Source organism: Sapajus apella, unplaced genomic scaffold (assembly GCF_009761245.1).
Source record: "Sapajus apella isolate SASKATOON/1434 unplaced genomic scaffold, GSC_monkey_1.0 scaffold41, whole genome shotgun sequence".
Classification (NCBI taxonomy): Eukaryota; Metazoa; Chordata; class Mammalia; order Primates; family Cebidae; genus Sapajus; species Sapajus apella.
The window spans coordinates 17,860,903-17,879,010 of NW_022436981.1; the positions used below are offsets into that span (position 1 = coordinate 17,860,903).

Sequence of the window (18,108 nt, forward strand, 5' to 3'; positions counted from 1 at the left end):
AGCCATATTAGTAAGTTGTAATGTAACTTACTTTGTAGATAAACTTCCAGTCTAGTCTTCAGGAGTTTCCCCAGACTTTTTAATGATAACTCTTGCATCACCAACGTTTAATAGTTAATTTTCCTAAATTGAAGAGTAGGTGTTAGTCCCTTTGTTGTTGTTTATCTTCTGCCACCTTCCGGATCTACTGTATAGAATAATCTAGAGTTACGGAATGTTAGGTGCATAGGGATTTTGGATTCATATTCTCTAATTGATCTGAATAATATATATTAACATTGGAAACCATTTTGGAAGCATCCTTTTCGATTCTTTAATAGGCTATGTAATTATTTTTTTTTCTTTTTTCGTTTGAGACTAAGTCTCACTCTGTTGCCCAGGCTGGAGTGCAGTGGTGCCATCTCGACTCATTGCAACCTCCACCTCCTGAGTTAAAGTGATTCTCCTGCCTCAGCCTCCTAAGTAGCTGGGATTACAGGCAAGGGCCACCAAGCCTGGATAGTTTTTATATTTTCTTTTTGTAGAGACGGGGTTTCACCATTTTGGCCAGGCTGGTCTTGAACTCCTGACCTCAGGTGATCCGCCCACCTCAGCCTTTTAAAGTGCTTGGATTACAGGCACGAGCCACTGCTTGTTTTTTGTACGTGTTAACTAGCCTTCACTACTACTATGATCCTATTGCTTTGATATGTTGTGCTTATATACATTTCCTTTACTCAAAAAATGCACGTGTCATGCAGCATGTAATTTTCCTGTTTTAATCCTTATGTAAGAATTTAAATCCTTATTAGAAAGTGCATGTTTTGAAATAATTTCGATCCTTTGATTTCATGTGCTAGATATGTTGAAAGCTGTTAATATAACGTATTTTCTAGTAAATTTTTTTTACAGCAGCTTTGCTTCTGTAAAGACTGTATTAACTCTGTCATTTTGCATATTGCAGCTGAAGTTAGCTTCCTTGTGTGTGCTCCCAGGTGGAAATTATATTTTGTAATATTGCTATTTATGTCATGCCCAGATGTGATTCTGTCCATAAGCAACTTCTATACTTATCCTAAAGACAATAGACTCTTAAAGAATCAACATATCATGCTAGGTTTTGATTACTTCCATTTATTTATCTTCCTGATTCAGCCTTATACCAAAAGTACATGATTTTAAAGACTAGATTATTTAATCCTCTGATTTTTTAAGTTAATGTGGCTTTTGAACTTGTTTTAAACATAAGCCAGTTGGCATTTTGTAAGGAGGAAATCTTAGTTTTTTTCTTATTATCTATCTTGTGGTTTCTGTTTTTCTACGTCTCCAAAAGATGCTTGAGTTTTTAGTTTGCATTATACTTTCTTGGCCCCAATTGTAGAAGATTAGTATATCAGATAATATTTAAAAAACAAACAAACTTAGAAAATGGATTTATAGCTTTCAAACAAAACTTCTGAGAAGAAATTTTCTTATAGAACATTTGATTCTATTTTTCTCCCCAGATTAGATTGTTAGTAACAGAAATGATTTAATATTTATGTGAAATAGAATTCTTTCATCTTAGAATAGCTAGTACGTGTATGTGTGTGTTTGTGCTCGCGCTCTCCCTCTCCTCCTCTCCTCCTCTCCCCCTCTCCCCCTCTCCCCCTCTGCCCCTCTCCCCCTCTGCCCCTCTCCCCCTCCCCCCCTCCCCCCCTCTTCCTCTCCCCCTTCCCTCCTTCCCCTCCCCCTCCTTGTCTGTTTAAGGGAACACCAGAACTGGAGGCCCATCTTGGAATTCCTATGAAGTTAATTAATTTGTAATGAATTTGTTAAGAGAGGAGTTCTCAATGTTATGTCTGTAGTTTACTTTGAAAACCTTTAAAATTTTGCTCATGCTAAAATGATAATAGTTTTTAATTCTTTTTAGTAGATCTAGTTTAATTTTTTATTTTTAATTTTGTATGTGAACATGTCACAGTAGGGAAAGACAACGTAAATACTGCTAATAACTCTTCTAATTACATGATTCATACTGACTTGGTCCAGTTAATTGATCCACAGCCGAACTCTACACAACATTAATTTTGTTGTAAAAGATTTAACATCTAGGCTGTAGCCTTTTTCTTATTTCCTCTTGGTAATTAGAAAGTTAAGGATGGGGCAGAAAATGGTAGAGCAATTGTTAGCTACAGCCACTCTAGCAACTCCCTCTGTTACTCCATGCTTCCTACCTTCCCATGTTTGTAAAGTAGAGCAATAGCATGAAAAGGAAAGAAAATATAATCTTTTTATGTGATAGGCCATCTTTTTTTCTTTTCTTTTTTTTTTTTTTTCTGAGACGGAGTTTCGCTCATGTTACCCAGGCTGGAGTGCAATGGCGCGATCTCAGCTCACCGCAACCTCCGCCTCCTGGGTTCAGGCAATTCTCCTGCCTCAGCCTCCCAAGTAGCTGGGATTACAGGCACGCGCCACCATGCCCAGCTAATTTTTTGTATTTTTAGTAGAGACGGGGTTTCACCATGTTGACCAGGATGGTCTCGATCTCTTGAGCTTGTGATCCGCCCGCCTCGGCCTCCCAAAGTGCTGGGATTACAGGCGTGAGCCACCGCGCCCAGCCGATAGGCCATCTTTTTAAAAAAAAGTTGACCATAAGCAGCTTCTATACATATCCTAAAGACAGTAATTTTTTTTCTTTTTTGAGATGGTGTCTTGCTCTGTCAGGCTGGAGTATAGTGGTTCGTTACTTCCATGTTTTAGACCTCAAAGTGATCCATATATACATTTTTGGAGTATATATGGAGTATAAAAAGTGTATATGGAGTATATTTGGAGTATAAAAAGTAAATCTATCTCTAGGATGTGGAAATTTTTGTCAAGATCATTTTTTTCTTGATTTCTCAGAAAATTTTATGTAACTTTTTAATCTAAAATATAATCTATTAAGGTACATCTGTAGATGGCACTAGAGTTTTACTTTTTATAACCTCTCAAGTTTGAATAAGACATTGCCAAAGTAAACTGGAAATGAGGCTTATTGAAATAGTTGCTTAATAAAGTTTATGATCCTCAAATGGCTCTTTCCTGGTTGTCAAATAAAAATTGAAAATTCCTTAATATGTGTTATATTTTGACCTTTAGGTTTGGATTTGGGATAAGAACATGATTTGTACTGTGGGTTTTTAAGTCATGTCTCACTGAAACTCCCAAACTTGCTTTGAAGAAATCTTAATATACCTTTGATTGTGGAAGTAAAGGGAAATAATTAGCTTTCCTTCAGTATTTCAGAAGTATTCACGTTAGACGGTTGCTTTCAAGAAATAGCAGTTAACCTATTAGGAAAGCTGCAATGCTCATTACAAATAATCATCTTTAATATTTTGACTTTGCAACCTGAAGTGGAAGAACTTTCAAACACCTGCATTTAAAACTTTATTCCCCTTTTGCTAGAATATCTGTATCATTATGGGCCTATCAAAAATCTCAAACCTGGAGGAATTATTTCTGCCTTGCAAATGTATGTCACATATGAAAGTTTTCTTTCTTGTCAACCCCAAATATTCTATATTATTTTTTCAAACCAAATGAATCCCTAGGAAGATGAGCACTTAACCTGATAAAGCTAGCACAGGCATTACCGGCAAGGATAAAGAATGGTAAATTACAGATGTCATGAAGTCAAGTCTCCCAGCATAGCAGTGGTTTTGTACACAATAGGCACCTGAGGAAGTCGAAAAGGAAGTGCTGCTACTGAGGAATAAGGTGTCTGGCAAGAGTTTTTAAAAACACTGTAAGGATTATAACTCACCGTTGCAGTTTTTACAGTTGTAACATTAAAATAGGACCTCTGATATATTTTAAGTTGGCTTTATCATCCAGTGTATTACCTTCAGTATCCTCTCTCGGACTACAGCTTTTTGAAAGGAGTTTGGCACTATTGGTAGTGTCACTATTATTAAAATCAGTAGCACAGTCTTTAGATTATTAAAGTACATTCCTAAATTTTTCTAAGTCCAAGTGTATTGTAACTTGCTAGCCTGGAGAAGGAAAAAAAGACAAAAGTTAAGGATGATTGTTTTAGCATTGCAGCTTTCCTAACAAGGGTTAAAAAGCACGTAAATTAAATTGCTGTGTATATCTCATTTGCCATTATTTTCAAAAGTTGTTATTGATACTCCTTTTTAAGTGGGAAGATAGAAGCTCTTTCAGAGTCATAAATCTCACATCCCTTTTCCTGTTGGCTAGTGAAGTTACTACTTAGCTAAAAGATGATGGGAAAACTTTTATAGGGAGACTGGAGATTGAATCCATACCAAATAGTAACATTTTTATGTTAGGATATTGATCTTTATTTGGGAAAACAAGTTTAAAACACGTGGTCATTAGTAGGGAAGTCCTTTGAACTTCACAGTACAGTAAAAGATTCTTTAGGTAAGTCAGTGTGACACCATGACCAGAATGTTTTGAGGTTACCTAGTTAAGGTGGTTAATACACAGTTTGAGAGGTGCCATCTTGTTAGTTTTTGAGTTCTGTTTTTGTTGCTATTATCTTTTATTTAAAATGATTTGTTGGATAATTATTCCCAATTTTATTTATGATTTCAAGTCTGTGATGAGGTAGCTGTAACTTTGATGGATTGTCTGATGAAATATTACTGAGATCTTATAACCCGTCTCAATGGGGAAATACATTGTTAGTCTATACTTTGTTGTTGTTTATACTATTCTAGACTGACAAAGGCTAGTTGTCTATTCTTCGGTTTATTGTTCCCTCCCTCCGCTAGCATTTTCTCATTCATACCAGAAAGGAAATATTTGAGGTCTTAAAAGGTATCACTTTAATAGAATGTTATTTTGAAAACTTGGTGTATGTTGAACTTATGGAATGGATAGAGTTAGAAAACATGCAAAGTTTCAGAAAATCAAATATTGAAAATTTATTTTAGCCTTATTTTTGATACTGATTTTCCTCTTAAAAAAAGGTATCAAAGTTTTTTGGTGTTTTATTTTCCAGGTTTATGGTTGGCTGTGGGAGATGTGATGACTGGTTTCATGGTGATTGTGTTGGGTTAAGTCTTTCTCAAGCACAACAAATGGGCGAGGAAGACAAAGAATATGTCTGTGTAAAGTGTTGTGCTGAAGAAGACAAAAAGACTGAAGCATTAGATCCAGATATTTTGGAAAGCCAAGCTACAGTTGAAGTCCATAGTGAAGATAAAACAATGGAGTGTGAAAAGCTTGGATTATCAAAACACACAACAAATGATAGAACCAAATATATAGATGATACAGTGAAGCACAAGGTCAAAATTTTAAAACGGGTGAGCGCTTCATTAATGCATTATTTTGTTTAAGAGCTTTTAGTATGGACTGACTGCATTAATTTTGAAATTTCTCATTAGAAGTTTTAATGTTCTTTTACATTTAAAAATTTATTTTTCCATAAAAGTGAATAGGTTTTTATTTAAATTTTTTGGCAATCTTGGTGAAACCAGTTAGTGACTTTTAGAATATGCATGTCTTATCTCTTGTAGTCACTCATGCTATTTCTAGCCTCTAGTTTGGTACTTGAATTTTCTGTTTTAGGGTGTGTGTCAATCTTGTGGGTTTAAGTGTAAATTATGCTTGCTAATTTTTTTTTATTGTACTTTATTTTCTGGGGTACATGTGCAGATCATGCAAGATTGTTGGGTAGGTACATTCATGGCAAGGTGGTTTGCTGCCTCCATCTTCCCATCACCTGTACCTGACATTTCTCCCCACATTATCCCTCTCCACCCTCCTTTCCACTGCCCCTCCCCTAGCTCCCCACAATGGACCACTAGCTTGCTAAGTTTTTTTTTTTTTTTAAAGCTTTTCAATTCATAAATATCTACTAGCGTTTTGATAATTTGGGATTATTTTTTGACTACTTTCTGAAAGTATTTTCTAAATAGAAATTTCAAGATATTTCGGCTTTAATAGGAGAAATGTATAAAGGACACAGCATTTTATCTTATTAAATTTCCTTGACTCATTGTACACCTTTTTATTACCTATTAATTTTTTAATCATTAATTTGTTATTCTTGAATACTTCTAGAAAGGAAACACAGTGGCAACAAATGTATGTGAGTAGGCAAGTATAATCCAAAATACAAAGAACATGAATTTTAGAGTTGGGACTTTGGAAATCTTTTAGTCCAACCATTTTGATTTATTAATATGCCCTACAACATTTCTAGGAAGTGATTCTCTAGTTTCTCTTTGAAATCCGTTGCAAAGGGATACATCTTCATCTTTAAGCACCTCTATTTGTTAGAAAGTTCATCAGTTTGAGCTGAAGTTTGCATCCCTGAATTAAAGCCTCCTTGTTAAAACTAATTTCTGTACAACATGGTATGGACGTTAATTTAGGTTGAAGAGCATGAGCATGTGTTCTCCAGAATCTTGTCTATTATTTACAAATCCATTTCTTTCAGGCATTCCTTGTATGACAAACCTGGATTAAGTTCCAGTTTGCCGTATCCTTGTGGCATCGAATATTTTTTGTCTCTCAAGACTTTTTGAGAATCAGATTCTGTCCCTTTGATACATGTTATTACTTTGTTGATGTGATCATCAAAGTAATTGATAATATGGATCTGAGCCACAGTGAGAACAGGTTATAGCATGTCTTTGGAAAACTTCTATTTATTATTAACTAGCATTAATAATCACCTCTATGTACAACTTCTTGGCCATTTAAAAGTATAGCTAATTGTATTGTCCAGTAGCTAAGTTGTCTCTGTCTTGCTTAAAAAGATTATAAAGGCTGGGCATGGTGGCTCACATCTGTAACCCTAGCACTTTGGGAGGCGGGGACGGGTAGATCGCTTGAGGTCAGAAGTTTGAGACCAGCCTGGCCAACATGGTGAAACCCTATCTCTAATAAAAATTCAAAAATTAGCCAGGTGTAGTGGCGGCGCCTATAATCCCAGCTACTCTGGGGGGTTGAGGCAGGAGAACTGCTTGAGCCCAGGGGGCGGAGGTTACAGTCAGTCGAGATCGTGCTACTTCACTCCAGCCTGGGCAAGAGTGAAACTCTGTCTCATAAATAAATAAACAAATAAACAAACATTAACAATTGTTAATATTTTGAGAAAGCCCTCTATCCAGTCTGTATCAGAAAAGAAACTGAGGTAAGTCTGATTCTGCAAATGCATGTACCATCCAAGTGATCACTACCTCCTTTTCTTGTTGTGAACTGTTGACTCTTATTTGGACTTGTCTGATGTTAGTTTATGAAATCTGCTTTTCTTATCCTTGGATTTTTATGTTGAACTGTTTATTGAGTTTCTGTTGTATGGCATAGCACTGCCTGCCTTGGGTGTATAATATTGAAGCATGTTCCTACTCTCAGGAATGTCTAGTTGCAGAGGCAAAAAACAAAAAAAAAAAATAGAGGATTCTTAGTCTAGAGAAAAATCACTATTTTGATTGTACCCTGTTTTAAAACCTGATGATATATCTGTCTATATGGCATTCCTCTCCCTGTCTTTTAGGCACATTAGCAGGATGTGATTACTGTCTCCCAAGTGTCTCAGAATTCCAGTTTTACTAGTAATTCTTGGTGGATTGTAACTAGAACCAGAGTGTCAGGTACTCTGAGGGTTTATTTTACCTCAAGGGAATTAAAATTGTCATTAGGCACACTGAGAACTTAAATTGATACACTTACTGTTAGTGAACTTAATTTCATTTGTTTTAGAAATACACTGAAAAATATAGATACTTGTTTCTTCACAATTTCCTTTTCCTTTTTCCATATCCACAGCCAAATAAGAGAATTCTTACTACCTTATTTTTAATTTTCTTTCTACTAACGGTATTGGGAGCATGATCTCTAGATCTTTGTTTCCGCTTTATAAGCTATTATGTGTTCTATGCACAGTAGGTGCAGAATAGATTTTGAATGAAAGAGTGAATCTCATTTTACTAATAATCAAGAGTTATTTTTGTACATCTTACAAAACATTTAAACACTTAACTGGGCCAAAGAATGGACTATGTTTGCTATATTAATAGGTTGTAATATTAGGTCTGATTTTTTTTTTATCCACATACTATTGAGGCTTACCTTATATTTAAAGATCGTTTAGTGGTTTTCATTCTAATGAATTAAGTACTATTTTTCAGGAGTCTGGTGAAGGCAGAAATTCATCAGACTATAGAGATAACGAAATTAAAAAATGGCAGCTAGCTCCTCTTCGTAAGATGGGACAACCAGTTTTACCTCGGAGATCCTCAGAAGAGAAAAGTGAAAAAATACCAAAAGAGCCTACAACTGTTATTTGCACAGGAGAAAAAGCTTCAAAACCAGGTAGTGAGATTAACAGAAATAATTATATACTAATATATATATATAGCTTATTTAATATACAATTAATTAGTATACTTAGGGAGTTTTTACAAATTTAACATTTTAATGGCAGTAAAAATAGGTAATGTGATTGGCCTTACTTGTAAATAAAAACTGTTGCTCTAAATTCTGGGGAAGCACTAGTAAAATTAAGGTAAGACCCCTCTTCTCATGGCACTTAAATACTAATGGAGGAAGGCAGTAAGTTTGTAAGTAAGAAAATTCCATGTTATTTTACAGTTTGTGAAGAAAAAGTGGAGTCATGGGATAGATAGTCACAACTGGATTGAGTAATTGGGACTTCTGTTTTAGATGGAATGGAGGAGGTAACTTGTGAGGTGGGAAATGGAGGGATGCAAAGATTTTTGGAGGAGATACTAGGTAAGGGACGCATCAAATCTTAAGGCTTTGTGGTAGAAACAAGCGTGACGTTTGAGGAGCAGGAAAGACAGCTACTGTAGAGTGGTTAGAAGATAATTCATGAGGGATAGAATAGTGTTAGAACATGAGGTCAGAGAACATATAGGACCTTTGGGATTATGGCAGAGTTTATATTTTGTTCTGAATGTTGTGGGAAACCTTTAGAGGGTTTTGTACAAGGGAGAACTCTGGTTGCTCTGTACCATTTGGATTGTAGGAGGGCAGGAGAGAAAGAGAGTAGATTCATTAGTCTATAGCAATAGCCTAGGAAAGAAATGGTGGTAGCTTGGAACAGAAACACAGTGAAGGTAGTGAGTAGTGGTCAGATTCAGGTAAGTTTTATAATAGAGTTGACAGAACTTGTTGATAGATTAGATATAGGTTGGTAAAGGAAAGAGAGTCTGAGAAAAGAGAAAAAGGTTTGGAGAGGAAAAATGAAAAATTATATTTTGGTCTTTGTGAGATTCCTGTTAGAAGTCCAGGTGGAAATGTTTTGAGTAAATCTTTGGCTGATGAGTCTAGAGCCTATTAGAAGACTTTGGAGGTTGGTATATAAATTTGGGATTTACTAGTGCATAGCAGTTAGTACAGGTAAAATATCCCAAATCTGTAAATCTAAAATCTGAAACTTGAATGCTAGCATGATGGTCAAAGACAATGCTTGTTGGAGCATTGTAGATTTCAGATTTTCTGATTTGGGATGCTTCACTGGTAAGTACAACGCAAATATTACAAAATTTGAAAAAACCCAAAATTGAAAATACTCTGTTCCCAAGCATTTCAGGTAAGGGGATACTCAACCTGTATTTAAAATCATGAGCTTAGAGGTAAATAGCTACAGAGAGTTTGATAATGAAGGGACAGAAGCAGAGCCCTTGGGGAGCACCAGCATTTACTTTTATTTTATTATTTTTATGATAGGGTCTTGCTCTGTCACCAGGCTTGGGTGCAGTAGTGCAGTTAACAGCTCATTACAGCCTTGAGCTCCTGGGCTCGAGCTATCTTCTTGCCTCAACCTCCTGAGTGGCTGGGACTACAGGTGTGCACCACCACACCCGACTAATTTTTTGATTTTTTGTAGAGATGGTGTCTCACTATATTGGCCAGGCTGGTCTCAAACTCCTGGCCTTCAAGTGATTTTTCCTGCTTTGGCCTCTCAAAGTGCTGGGATTACGGGGTGAGCCACTGATCCTGGCCATCAGCATTTAAGAGTTGGGGAGAGAAGAGGATATAGAGCAAAGGAAACTTATGGGTGGCCTGTAAGGACAGGGGAGAACTGAGACTGGTGTTCTGGAAGCTAGGTGAAGTTTCAAGAAGAAAGGAATGACCAAATGATGTCTGGACATCTAATAAGATAAACACAAGATTGTGAAGTCTATGACTTAGCAAAATGGAAATCATTGGTGACCTCAACTAGAACGGTTTTGGTGGAGCAGTAGGGACAAAAGCCAGTTGTAGTGGCTTAGGAATGAATGGAAGAGTGAGGACCTGGAGATACTGATTACAGATAACTCTTTCAAGGAATTTTGCTGTTGAAAGAAACAAATACTCTAGTAGCTAGAAGTGGATGTGAATTTTTTTTTAAAAGAAGATATTATAGCATGTCTGAAAGACTAATGGGAATGATCCAATAGAGAGAGAGAGAGGATGATGATGATGATGATGATGTAGGAGAAAGGTGATAGTATAGATGTGAAACTCAGGAAGAGATGAGGGGATGGGATTCACTTCACGTGGAGGGAGGAATTTATCATAGAAAGGGACAGCTCAGCCACTGTATAGTAGGGAAGACTTTATGTGGTAAGAGGAAGAACTGATGCAGATAGGTTGGATTTGGTAATGGGAAAACGTGATAGCTGACATTTTTCCATTTTCTCGGTGAAATATGAAGAGCAAATCAAAAAGGTTGTAGTTGAGAAGGAGGTATTGTTGGTTTGAGATGAGAGGATAAAAAGTATGAAATAGCTATCTTAAAAAGTGGAAGAGCAAATTTATTAGAAAAAGTTAATAGGATTAGGGCAAAATGTGAGGTACCTACTTAAAACTTGTTATAAGTTTGAAATGATGTCTATCAGTACCAGTGCTTATTTTTCTCCCGTTGTCTTCAGCTGTTTGTTGCGTATTAGGATAAAAGTTGGCTTTCAGCAGAGTTGTGGTTTTGCCAACACAGAAGATTAAAGGAGAGAAAATAAAGGTATTAAGTATACAGGGGCTGCTGATGGTATTGGACTATCTAATCTAAGTTTATAATGTAGAAAAGTGAATACATGAAGATAGTAAAATGATAGATTTAAGAATTGTTGGAATTAGGAGATTCTAGAATAAATTGTGCTGGTATAATAAGTCAGAGCAGTGGGATGTTTGGCATTGAGATTTTGGAGATGCGTGGGAATTAGTAATGATAGAATAAAAATAATTTGAAAAGCTTAACATTCAAATGATTAATATTAAGCACAAACAAAACCAGAAGAGATTCATCCGTTTTGTGGTATTGGTTTATTTTCTGCGCCTAATAAGTTCAGATCAAAATTTCTAAATAGGTTTTTAAAAGTTAGTATACATATATGTGGAAACGTAACTAGCTCTGAAAGCCATTATCTAAGTTGAGGAAAGAGTAGGACCAGTTTTTAGTCACTATTCATTTTAATTTTAATTAGAATTTCAGTGTCAGGAATATTTCAGCATGGACCGTGGGTTCTGATCTTATTTCTAAATAGCGACTTTTAATCAGTTTTGTTTATAAACTTATGCATTAAAAAGGAAAGATATTTTTAAAAGCAATGTAATGAGTTGTGATATTTATTTAAATTAGGTACTCATGAGAAGCAAGACACGAAAAAGAAGAAAGTTGAAAAAGGAGTTAATGTACATCCTCCTGCTTCTGCTTCCAAGCCTTCTGCAGATCAGATCAGGCAAAGTGTCAGACACTCTCTCAAAGACATTCTTATGAAGAGGTAACATATATTATTATTATTATAGAAGATTTAATAATTATGCTTTATGTATTTGAAAAATAATTGAATTGTTCTAATTTTAAGACTTACAGACTCAAATTTGAAGGTACCAGAGGAAAAGGCATCAAAAGTTGCCACAAAAATTGAGAAAGAGCTTTACTCTTTTTTTCGGGACACAGATGCTAAATATAAGAACAAATATAGAAGTTTAATGTTCAATTTGAAAGATCCTAAAAACAATGTAAGTATGCTTTGTTCATGTTTATGCTTCCAGCTTTCCTGAATACATATCTCAGGTGGTAATACAACAGATCTGTTATTTATTAATTGGAGATCAGAGTTTCATTTGATGTAGAACATATAATTTTAATAGTCTTTTTGGTACTGAACTAAGAATTATGCATACTAACTGATAGCATTAACCGTTTAGTCTACTGAAATGCTAAACATGTCTTAACCTGATTTGTATGGTTTTTTCTTTTACTGTCCTTTATATAATCCAGTTTATTAAAAAGTTCATATGTATCCTTCAGAAACTTTTTTTTTTTTTTTTTTTTGAGACGGAGTTTCACTCTTGTTACCCAGGCTAGAGTGCAATGGCGCGATCTCGGCTCACCGCAACCTCCGCCTCCTGGGTTCAGGCAATTCTCCTGCCTCAGCCTCCTGAGTAGCTGGGATTACAGGCACGCACCACCATGCCCAGCTAATTTTTTGTATTTTTAGTAGAGACGGGGTTTCACCATGTTGACCAGGATGGTCTCGATCTCTTGACCTCGTGATCCACCTGCCTCGGCCTCCCAAAGTGCTGGGATTACAGGCTTGAGCCACCACGCCTGGCCCGGAAACTTTTAAGCTAAAATTTGTAACACTGTTTTTTTGTTAAATCTGGAAATAGAGCTGTTTTGTACTTACATCTGAAAATAGAGTGAAAATGCTTTTAAATTGTTTTTATCTAAATGTAATTTATTAAGAAAATACATAACTTTTGTCCTAAAGATAGTCTTAAATATGACTTCAGTGCCAAGTATCTTTTAGCAATAGAGTAAATGTTAATTAAACCGCTAGTTTTTTCTTGGGATTTCTTGTTTGGGACAGAAGAAATCTGAACTCTGTGCATGTGCTGATGCGTAGTCTTAAATATGACTTTAGTTCCAAGTATCTTTTAGCAGTGGAGTAAATGTTAATTAAACCCCTAATTTTTTCTTGGGATTTCTTGTTTGGGACAGAGGAAATCTGACATCTGTGCGTGTTCTGATGTGTGTGCGTGTGTGTGTGTGTGTGTGTGTGTGTCAGTGTCATTGTAAGGTCTCAACGCCAAAAGTAGGTCTCTGATAAGTACAATAAGCAAAAGTACAAAGTCAACGCCAGCGAACATTTTAAAAGTTAAGAACATGACTGATGTCTTGTGTGTGACATTTAGCTAGGTCCGTCAGCAGTTTTTTACTATAGATGACTCTAGGTAACAGAATGTAATTAGAGCAACCTTTTTGCATAAAAGGTTTTCACACAATTAATACAAATTTGTATAAGGCTATTTATACAAATATGTGATTTAAGGTATTTTCTTGACGTATACTAACAGAGACATAAAAATATACATTGTACATTCTGCCATTATGGTCTGGGGGATCCGATGTTTCTAGAGTTACATAATTGAAACTTTTCTTCAGTAATTAAATGAAGATTTATTTCCCTCAGGTTTTTTTCTTGCAGTTGGTTCTTTGCTCTGCAGTTTCCTCCAAGCCTGTCAGTATTTAAATATGTAAAATCTTAAAACTATGAAGGCATTACATTGAATAAAGCTCTTTGATGCAGTACCTTGCTATACTGTAGATTGATTATTATTATGGTTAGATTGTGTCCCTGGTAGACTTAATACAATTTTTGGATAGGTAATACAGCTCTACTGTACATGCTTCTCCATATATGTTGATTTTTATATGAAATGTGTGTTTTGCTGCCTTAGATAAATTCCTAGAACACAAGCTGTCATTTAATCTCTATGTAGTAGGTAATATATAAATTATTAAATATTTGTAAATTAAGCTTCAAAAATTACATCTTTATTATAAGTTTCTGTGTAGTAACCACTCTTTTAAATGTTTGTCTCCCCTTCTATTCCTATTTTAAAATCCTTTCAGATATTATTTAAAAAAGTACTGAAAGGAGAAGTAACCCCTGATCATCTGATAAGAATGAGTCCAGAAGAACTAGCTTCTAAGGAGTTAGCTGCTTGGAGACGAAGAGAAAACAGACATGTAAGATTATTGATAAATATGCATTTGACTATCAAAATCTGTATTTTTCAGCCATAGGATAAAAACTATACAGAGTTAAATTCAACACAGACTGCGCAATAAACAGACTTTCTGTTAAATGCTTCTTTTTTTTTGGGAGATGGAGTCTAGCACTGTTACCAGGCTGGATGGCACGATCTTGGCTCACTGCAACCTCCACCTCCCAAGTTCAAGTGATTCTTCTGTTTCAGTCTCCTGAGTAGCTGGGATTATAGGCATGTGCCACCATGCCCAGCTAATGTTTGTATTTGTAGTAGAGATGGGATTTCACCATGTTGGCCAGGATGGTCTCCATCTCCTGACCTTGTGATCCGCCCACCTTGGCCTCCCAAAGTGTTGGGATTACAGGCATGAGCCACCACACCTGGCCTACATGTTTCTTTTAGTTACTCTTCATTCCTCTAGTTCTTAAATTCTGTGGTTTCCTTAATCTTGCCAGTTTTTTTTTCTCACTTTCTCCAGTTACCAGGTTACAGAATTACCTTGTGTTATATTATAGTATGTAAATAAGAATGGGAGAAGAATTAACATCTTTCCATAATCACATCTGTAGTTTTCAGCAGCCCAGTTTGAAGGTATTTTGAATATTGGTAATTTGTAGAGCCAGGTGAATTAAGTCAGAATAAAAATGTGTACAGGTTTACCTCAAATGCCAAAAGCTCTGAAAAATAATTTTCGCATAACTAATTTATTGATAAAGCCTGACCTTAATTGCCTTGTATGAATGTTCATATTCACAGAAATATTGTATATTTGATTATGTGGTGCTGTCTCAGACCTAACTGGAGTGTTATGTAATACAGAGAATGTGCACCATATTGCATTTTTGAATTTAAAAATTCTGAAACTCAGAGATAGCAAGAGTTTTTGTTTGGAGATTGTGAAAAAGATACTTAAAGTACCTTTAAAAATTATATGAAAAGTATGTTACTTAGTGCTATTGTGACAGTGAGATAGCCATATTATCCTTTTTTTTTTTATTGCAATGGCATCAGAATATTAGCCCTTTATTCTAGAAGATACCTGATATTTTTGTTCGTAATACTTACATCTGAGGCACTAATCCTCCATATAGACGTATGCCAGATCTAGTTTGAAGCTCATCTAGAGGCCTTGATTTGACATATCATACTTCTTCATACATTCCTTTACCTTCATCCTGTGTAATTTCTCCTCCTGTTATGTTTTGAAAATAATATCATCTCCCTTTCTTTTCCTCCATATCTCAAATATGCGCATGCCTCTCTTCTGCTTTGAAACTGTGGCTGCAAGTATCATCTGCATCAGAAAATGCCAGCTTGTTCTTTCTAAAGGCCATGCACCTGATTTTTCTTTAAAGGATGATTTATACTTGGCAAAGGCAGTCCCATCTATACCCTTCTATTCCTAGCTACCTTTATGCTAGTCTTGTTATACTTGCTTAAATTTTGTGTTTTGTTGCTAGGTTTGTTCAACTGAATTTTCAGGGTCACTAATCAGGCTTATTCAGGAGACAACTAGTAAAGGACTGTCAGATTGGTCATTTGAATAAACTTCTATTGTGGGGAATATTAGAACATCAATTGAGGAATTTAGGAACAAGATAGTTTGTATTTCCCTGTGGCTGCTGCTAAAAAGTACGAAATTGGCAAACAGATTTCAAATATAAATAGTATGTTTCACCACTTTGTAAATTACTTTGGACTTCAGTTGCCTCCTGTTATAAATGTACATGTGAACTTCTCACGGTTGATGTATGGGGTCTCATTCTTACAACCCCAGTACTTAAAACTGTCTCTGGCTTATAAAAGTACTCAGAATATGTTTGTTATATCAGACATTACCTGAAGATTAAAAGTCATCTGTGATGATTCATTTATTTTTAGGTAAGCTCTTATCATTATTTAAGGTGTACATTTGGAAATACATACTTTAAATGTAATATTTTTAAAAAGTATTTTCTGTTAGACCATAGAAATGATTGAGAAAGAGCAGAGAGAAGTGGAACGACGACCAATCACCAAAATAACTCATAAAGGTGAAATAGAAATTGAGAGTGATGCCCCAATGAAAGAACAGGAAGCAGCCATGGAGATTCAGGTAAGGATAGATATGCCATGTTTTATAGCTCAAATCATGAAGATTCAGAAAACATTTTTTCTCCCAATGCTTTTAAAGTAGAGAAAATAATTTTAAAAATATGCATCCATTTTAAAGTGGCTTATTTTGTTGGTTTAGTGGCATTTTTGAGCGTTGAGTAATGTTTCTCTTAGTGTGCAGATTGCGTTATAGGTACCTGTTAAACACATTAAAATGTAGATTCCTGGAGTGCTCTGATACAGTGAATTTCTTTTTATTTTTGGTGGGGATAGTGTCTTACTTTGTTGCCCAGACTGGACTGCAGTGGAGCAATCTCTGCTCAATGCAACCTCCACCTCCCAGGTTCGAGTGATGCTCCCACCCCTGCCTCCCAAGTAGTTGGGATTATAGGCATGTGTCAACACACCCTGCTAATTTTTATATTTTTAGTGGAGAGAGAGTTTCACCATGTTGGCCAGGCTGGTCTCAAGCTCCTGACCTCACGTGACCTGCCCACCTCAGCGTCCCAAAGTGCTGGGATTACATGTGTGAGCCAATTGTGCATGGCCTGACTTAGTGAATTTTTTAGTAGGCTTAGAAATCTGTAAATGCTTCTTAGGCAGATTGTCATTTGATAGGTGGCATAGCTTTTCTTATTTTGAAAAATCAGTGAAGAAATAAAGTCTTAATAATAATTCAAAGTCTTATTAGAGAAGCCTTGAAGAATGTGGAATGTGTAAAATTTTCTTCTATTCTAAGCCACAGTTAAAAGCCAGCATTCATTTTCTTAAGAAATAGGTTTTTTTTTTAACTATCAGTGGAACAATTTCATTTTAGAAAAATATAAATGAAAAATATAATTGGACTTTGATAATTGAAGCCAAATTTTTTCATCTAAAACTAATTTTTACTTTCACTTATGTTAGGAACCAACTGCCAATAAGTCATTGGAGAAACCAGAAGGATCTGAAAAACAAAAAGAGGAGGTCGACTCCATGTCTAAAGATACCACTAGTCAACACAGACAGCATCTCTTTGATCTCAACTGCAAAATTTGCATTGGTAATTATAAGTTTTTCTTGCTATAATTTTGCATTCATTATCAAAGGAGGATACTTATATGCTAGTATATGTAATTTAAGTAGGTTTTGTTTTCCCAATATTGGTGGTAAGGTACTCACTCAGTCTTTGAGCAGTAGCACTTCTGTGTGACTGGTGTTCTGGGTTGAGGTATAGTTTAAAAACTCTTCTTGCCGGAGTCAGATGACAAGAATTTTTTTTTTAAACATTCTGCTTGCATTTTTTAATATCTAGAGATTTCTGGAAAATCTTCAGGTTTCTTGTATGAGTGAGAACATGTGGTGTTTTCTGTTCTTGTATCAGTTTGCTGAGAATGATGGTTTCCAGGTTCATCCATGTCCCTACAAAGGACACAAACTCATCATTTTTTATGGCTGCATAGTATTCCATGGCGTATATGTGCCAGATTTTCCCTGTCCAGCCTATCATCGATGGGCATTTGGGTTGGTTCCAGGTCTTTGCTATTGTAAACAGTGCTGCAGTGAACATACGTGTGCATGTGTCCTTAGAGCAGAACGATTTATAATCCTTTGGCTATATACCCAGTAATGGGATTGCCAGGTCAAATGGAATTTCTTTTTCTATGTCCTTGAGGAATCACCACACTGTCTTCCACAATAGTTGAATTAATTGACACTCCCACCAACAAGTGTAAAAGTGTTCCTGTTTCTCCACATCCTCTCCAGCATCTGTTGTCTCCAGATTTTTCGATGATTGCCATTCTAACTGGAGTGAGATGGTATCTCAGAGTAGTTTTGATTTGCATTTCTCTAATGACCAGTGATAATGAGCATTTTTTTCATATGTTTGTTGGCCTCATATATGTCTTCTTTTGTAAAGTGTCTGTTGATATCCTTTGCCCACTTTTGAATGGGCTTGTTTTTTTCTTGGAAATCTGTTTTACTTCTTTGTAGATTCTGGATATCAGCCCTTTGTCAGATGGGTAGATTACAAAAATT

At 35.7% G+C, this 18,108-nt stretch overlaps 1 protein-coding gene and 1 long non-coding RNA gene across 6 annotated transcripts in view; both read left to right on the forward strand.

The window, feature by feature from the left end:
* The window catches only part of PHF3 (PHD finger protein 3), an 84,991-nt gene that overhangs the window by 50,385 nt on the left and 16,498 nt on the right, over positions 1-18,108 (forward strand). For all 5 annotated transcript variants that reach the window (XM_032299842.1, XM_032299841.1, XM_032299845.1 and 2 more), the window contains 7 exons: positions 4,976-5,282; positions 8,118-8,301; positions 11,573-11,714; positions 11,799-11,955; positions 13,856-13,972; positions 15,959-16,090; positions 16,996-17,131. In XM_032299842.1, the coding sequence (XP_032155733.1) occupies positions 4,976-5,282; positions 8,118-8,301; positions 11,573-11,714; positions 11,799-11,955; positions 13,856-13,972; positions 15,959-16,090; positions 16,996-17,131 (1,175 nt within the window). The remainder of the gene's footprint in view (positions 1-4,975; positions 5,283-8,117; positions 8,302-11,572; positions 11,715-11,798; positions 11,956-13,855; positions 13,973-15,958; positions 16,091-16,995; positions 17,132-18,108) is intronic.
* On the forward strand, positions 2,487-4,007 carry LOC116565903. Its single transcript, XR_004275647.1, has 2 exons — positions 2,487-2,753; positions 2,797-4,007. It is a non-coding gene; the product is annotated as an uncharacterized LOC116565903 (long non-coding RNA).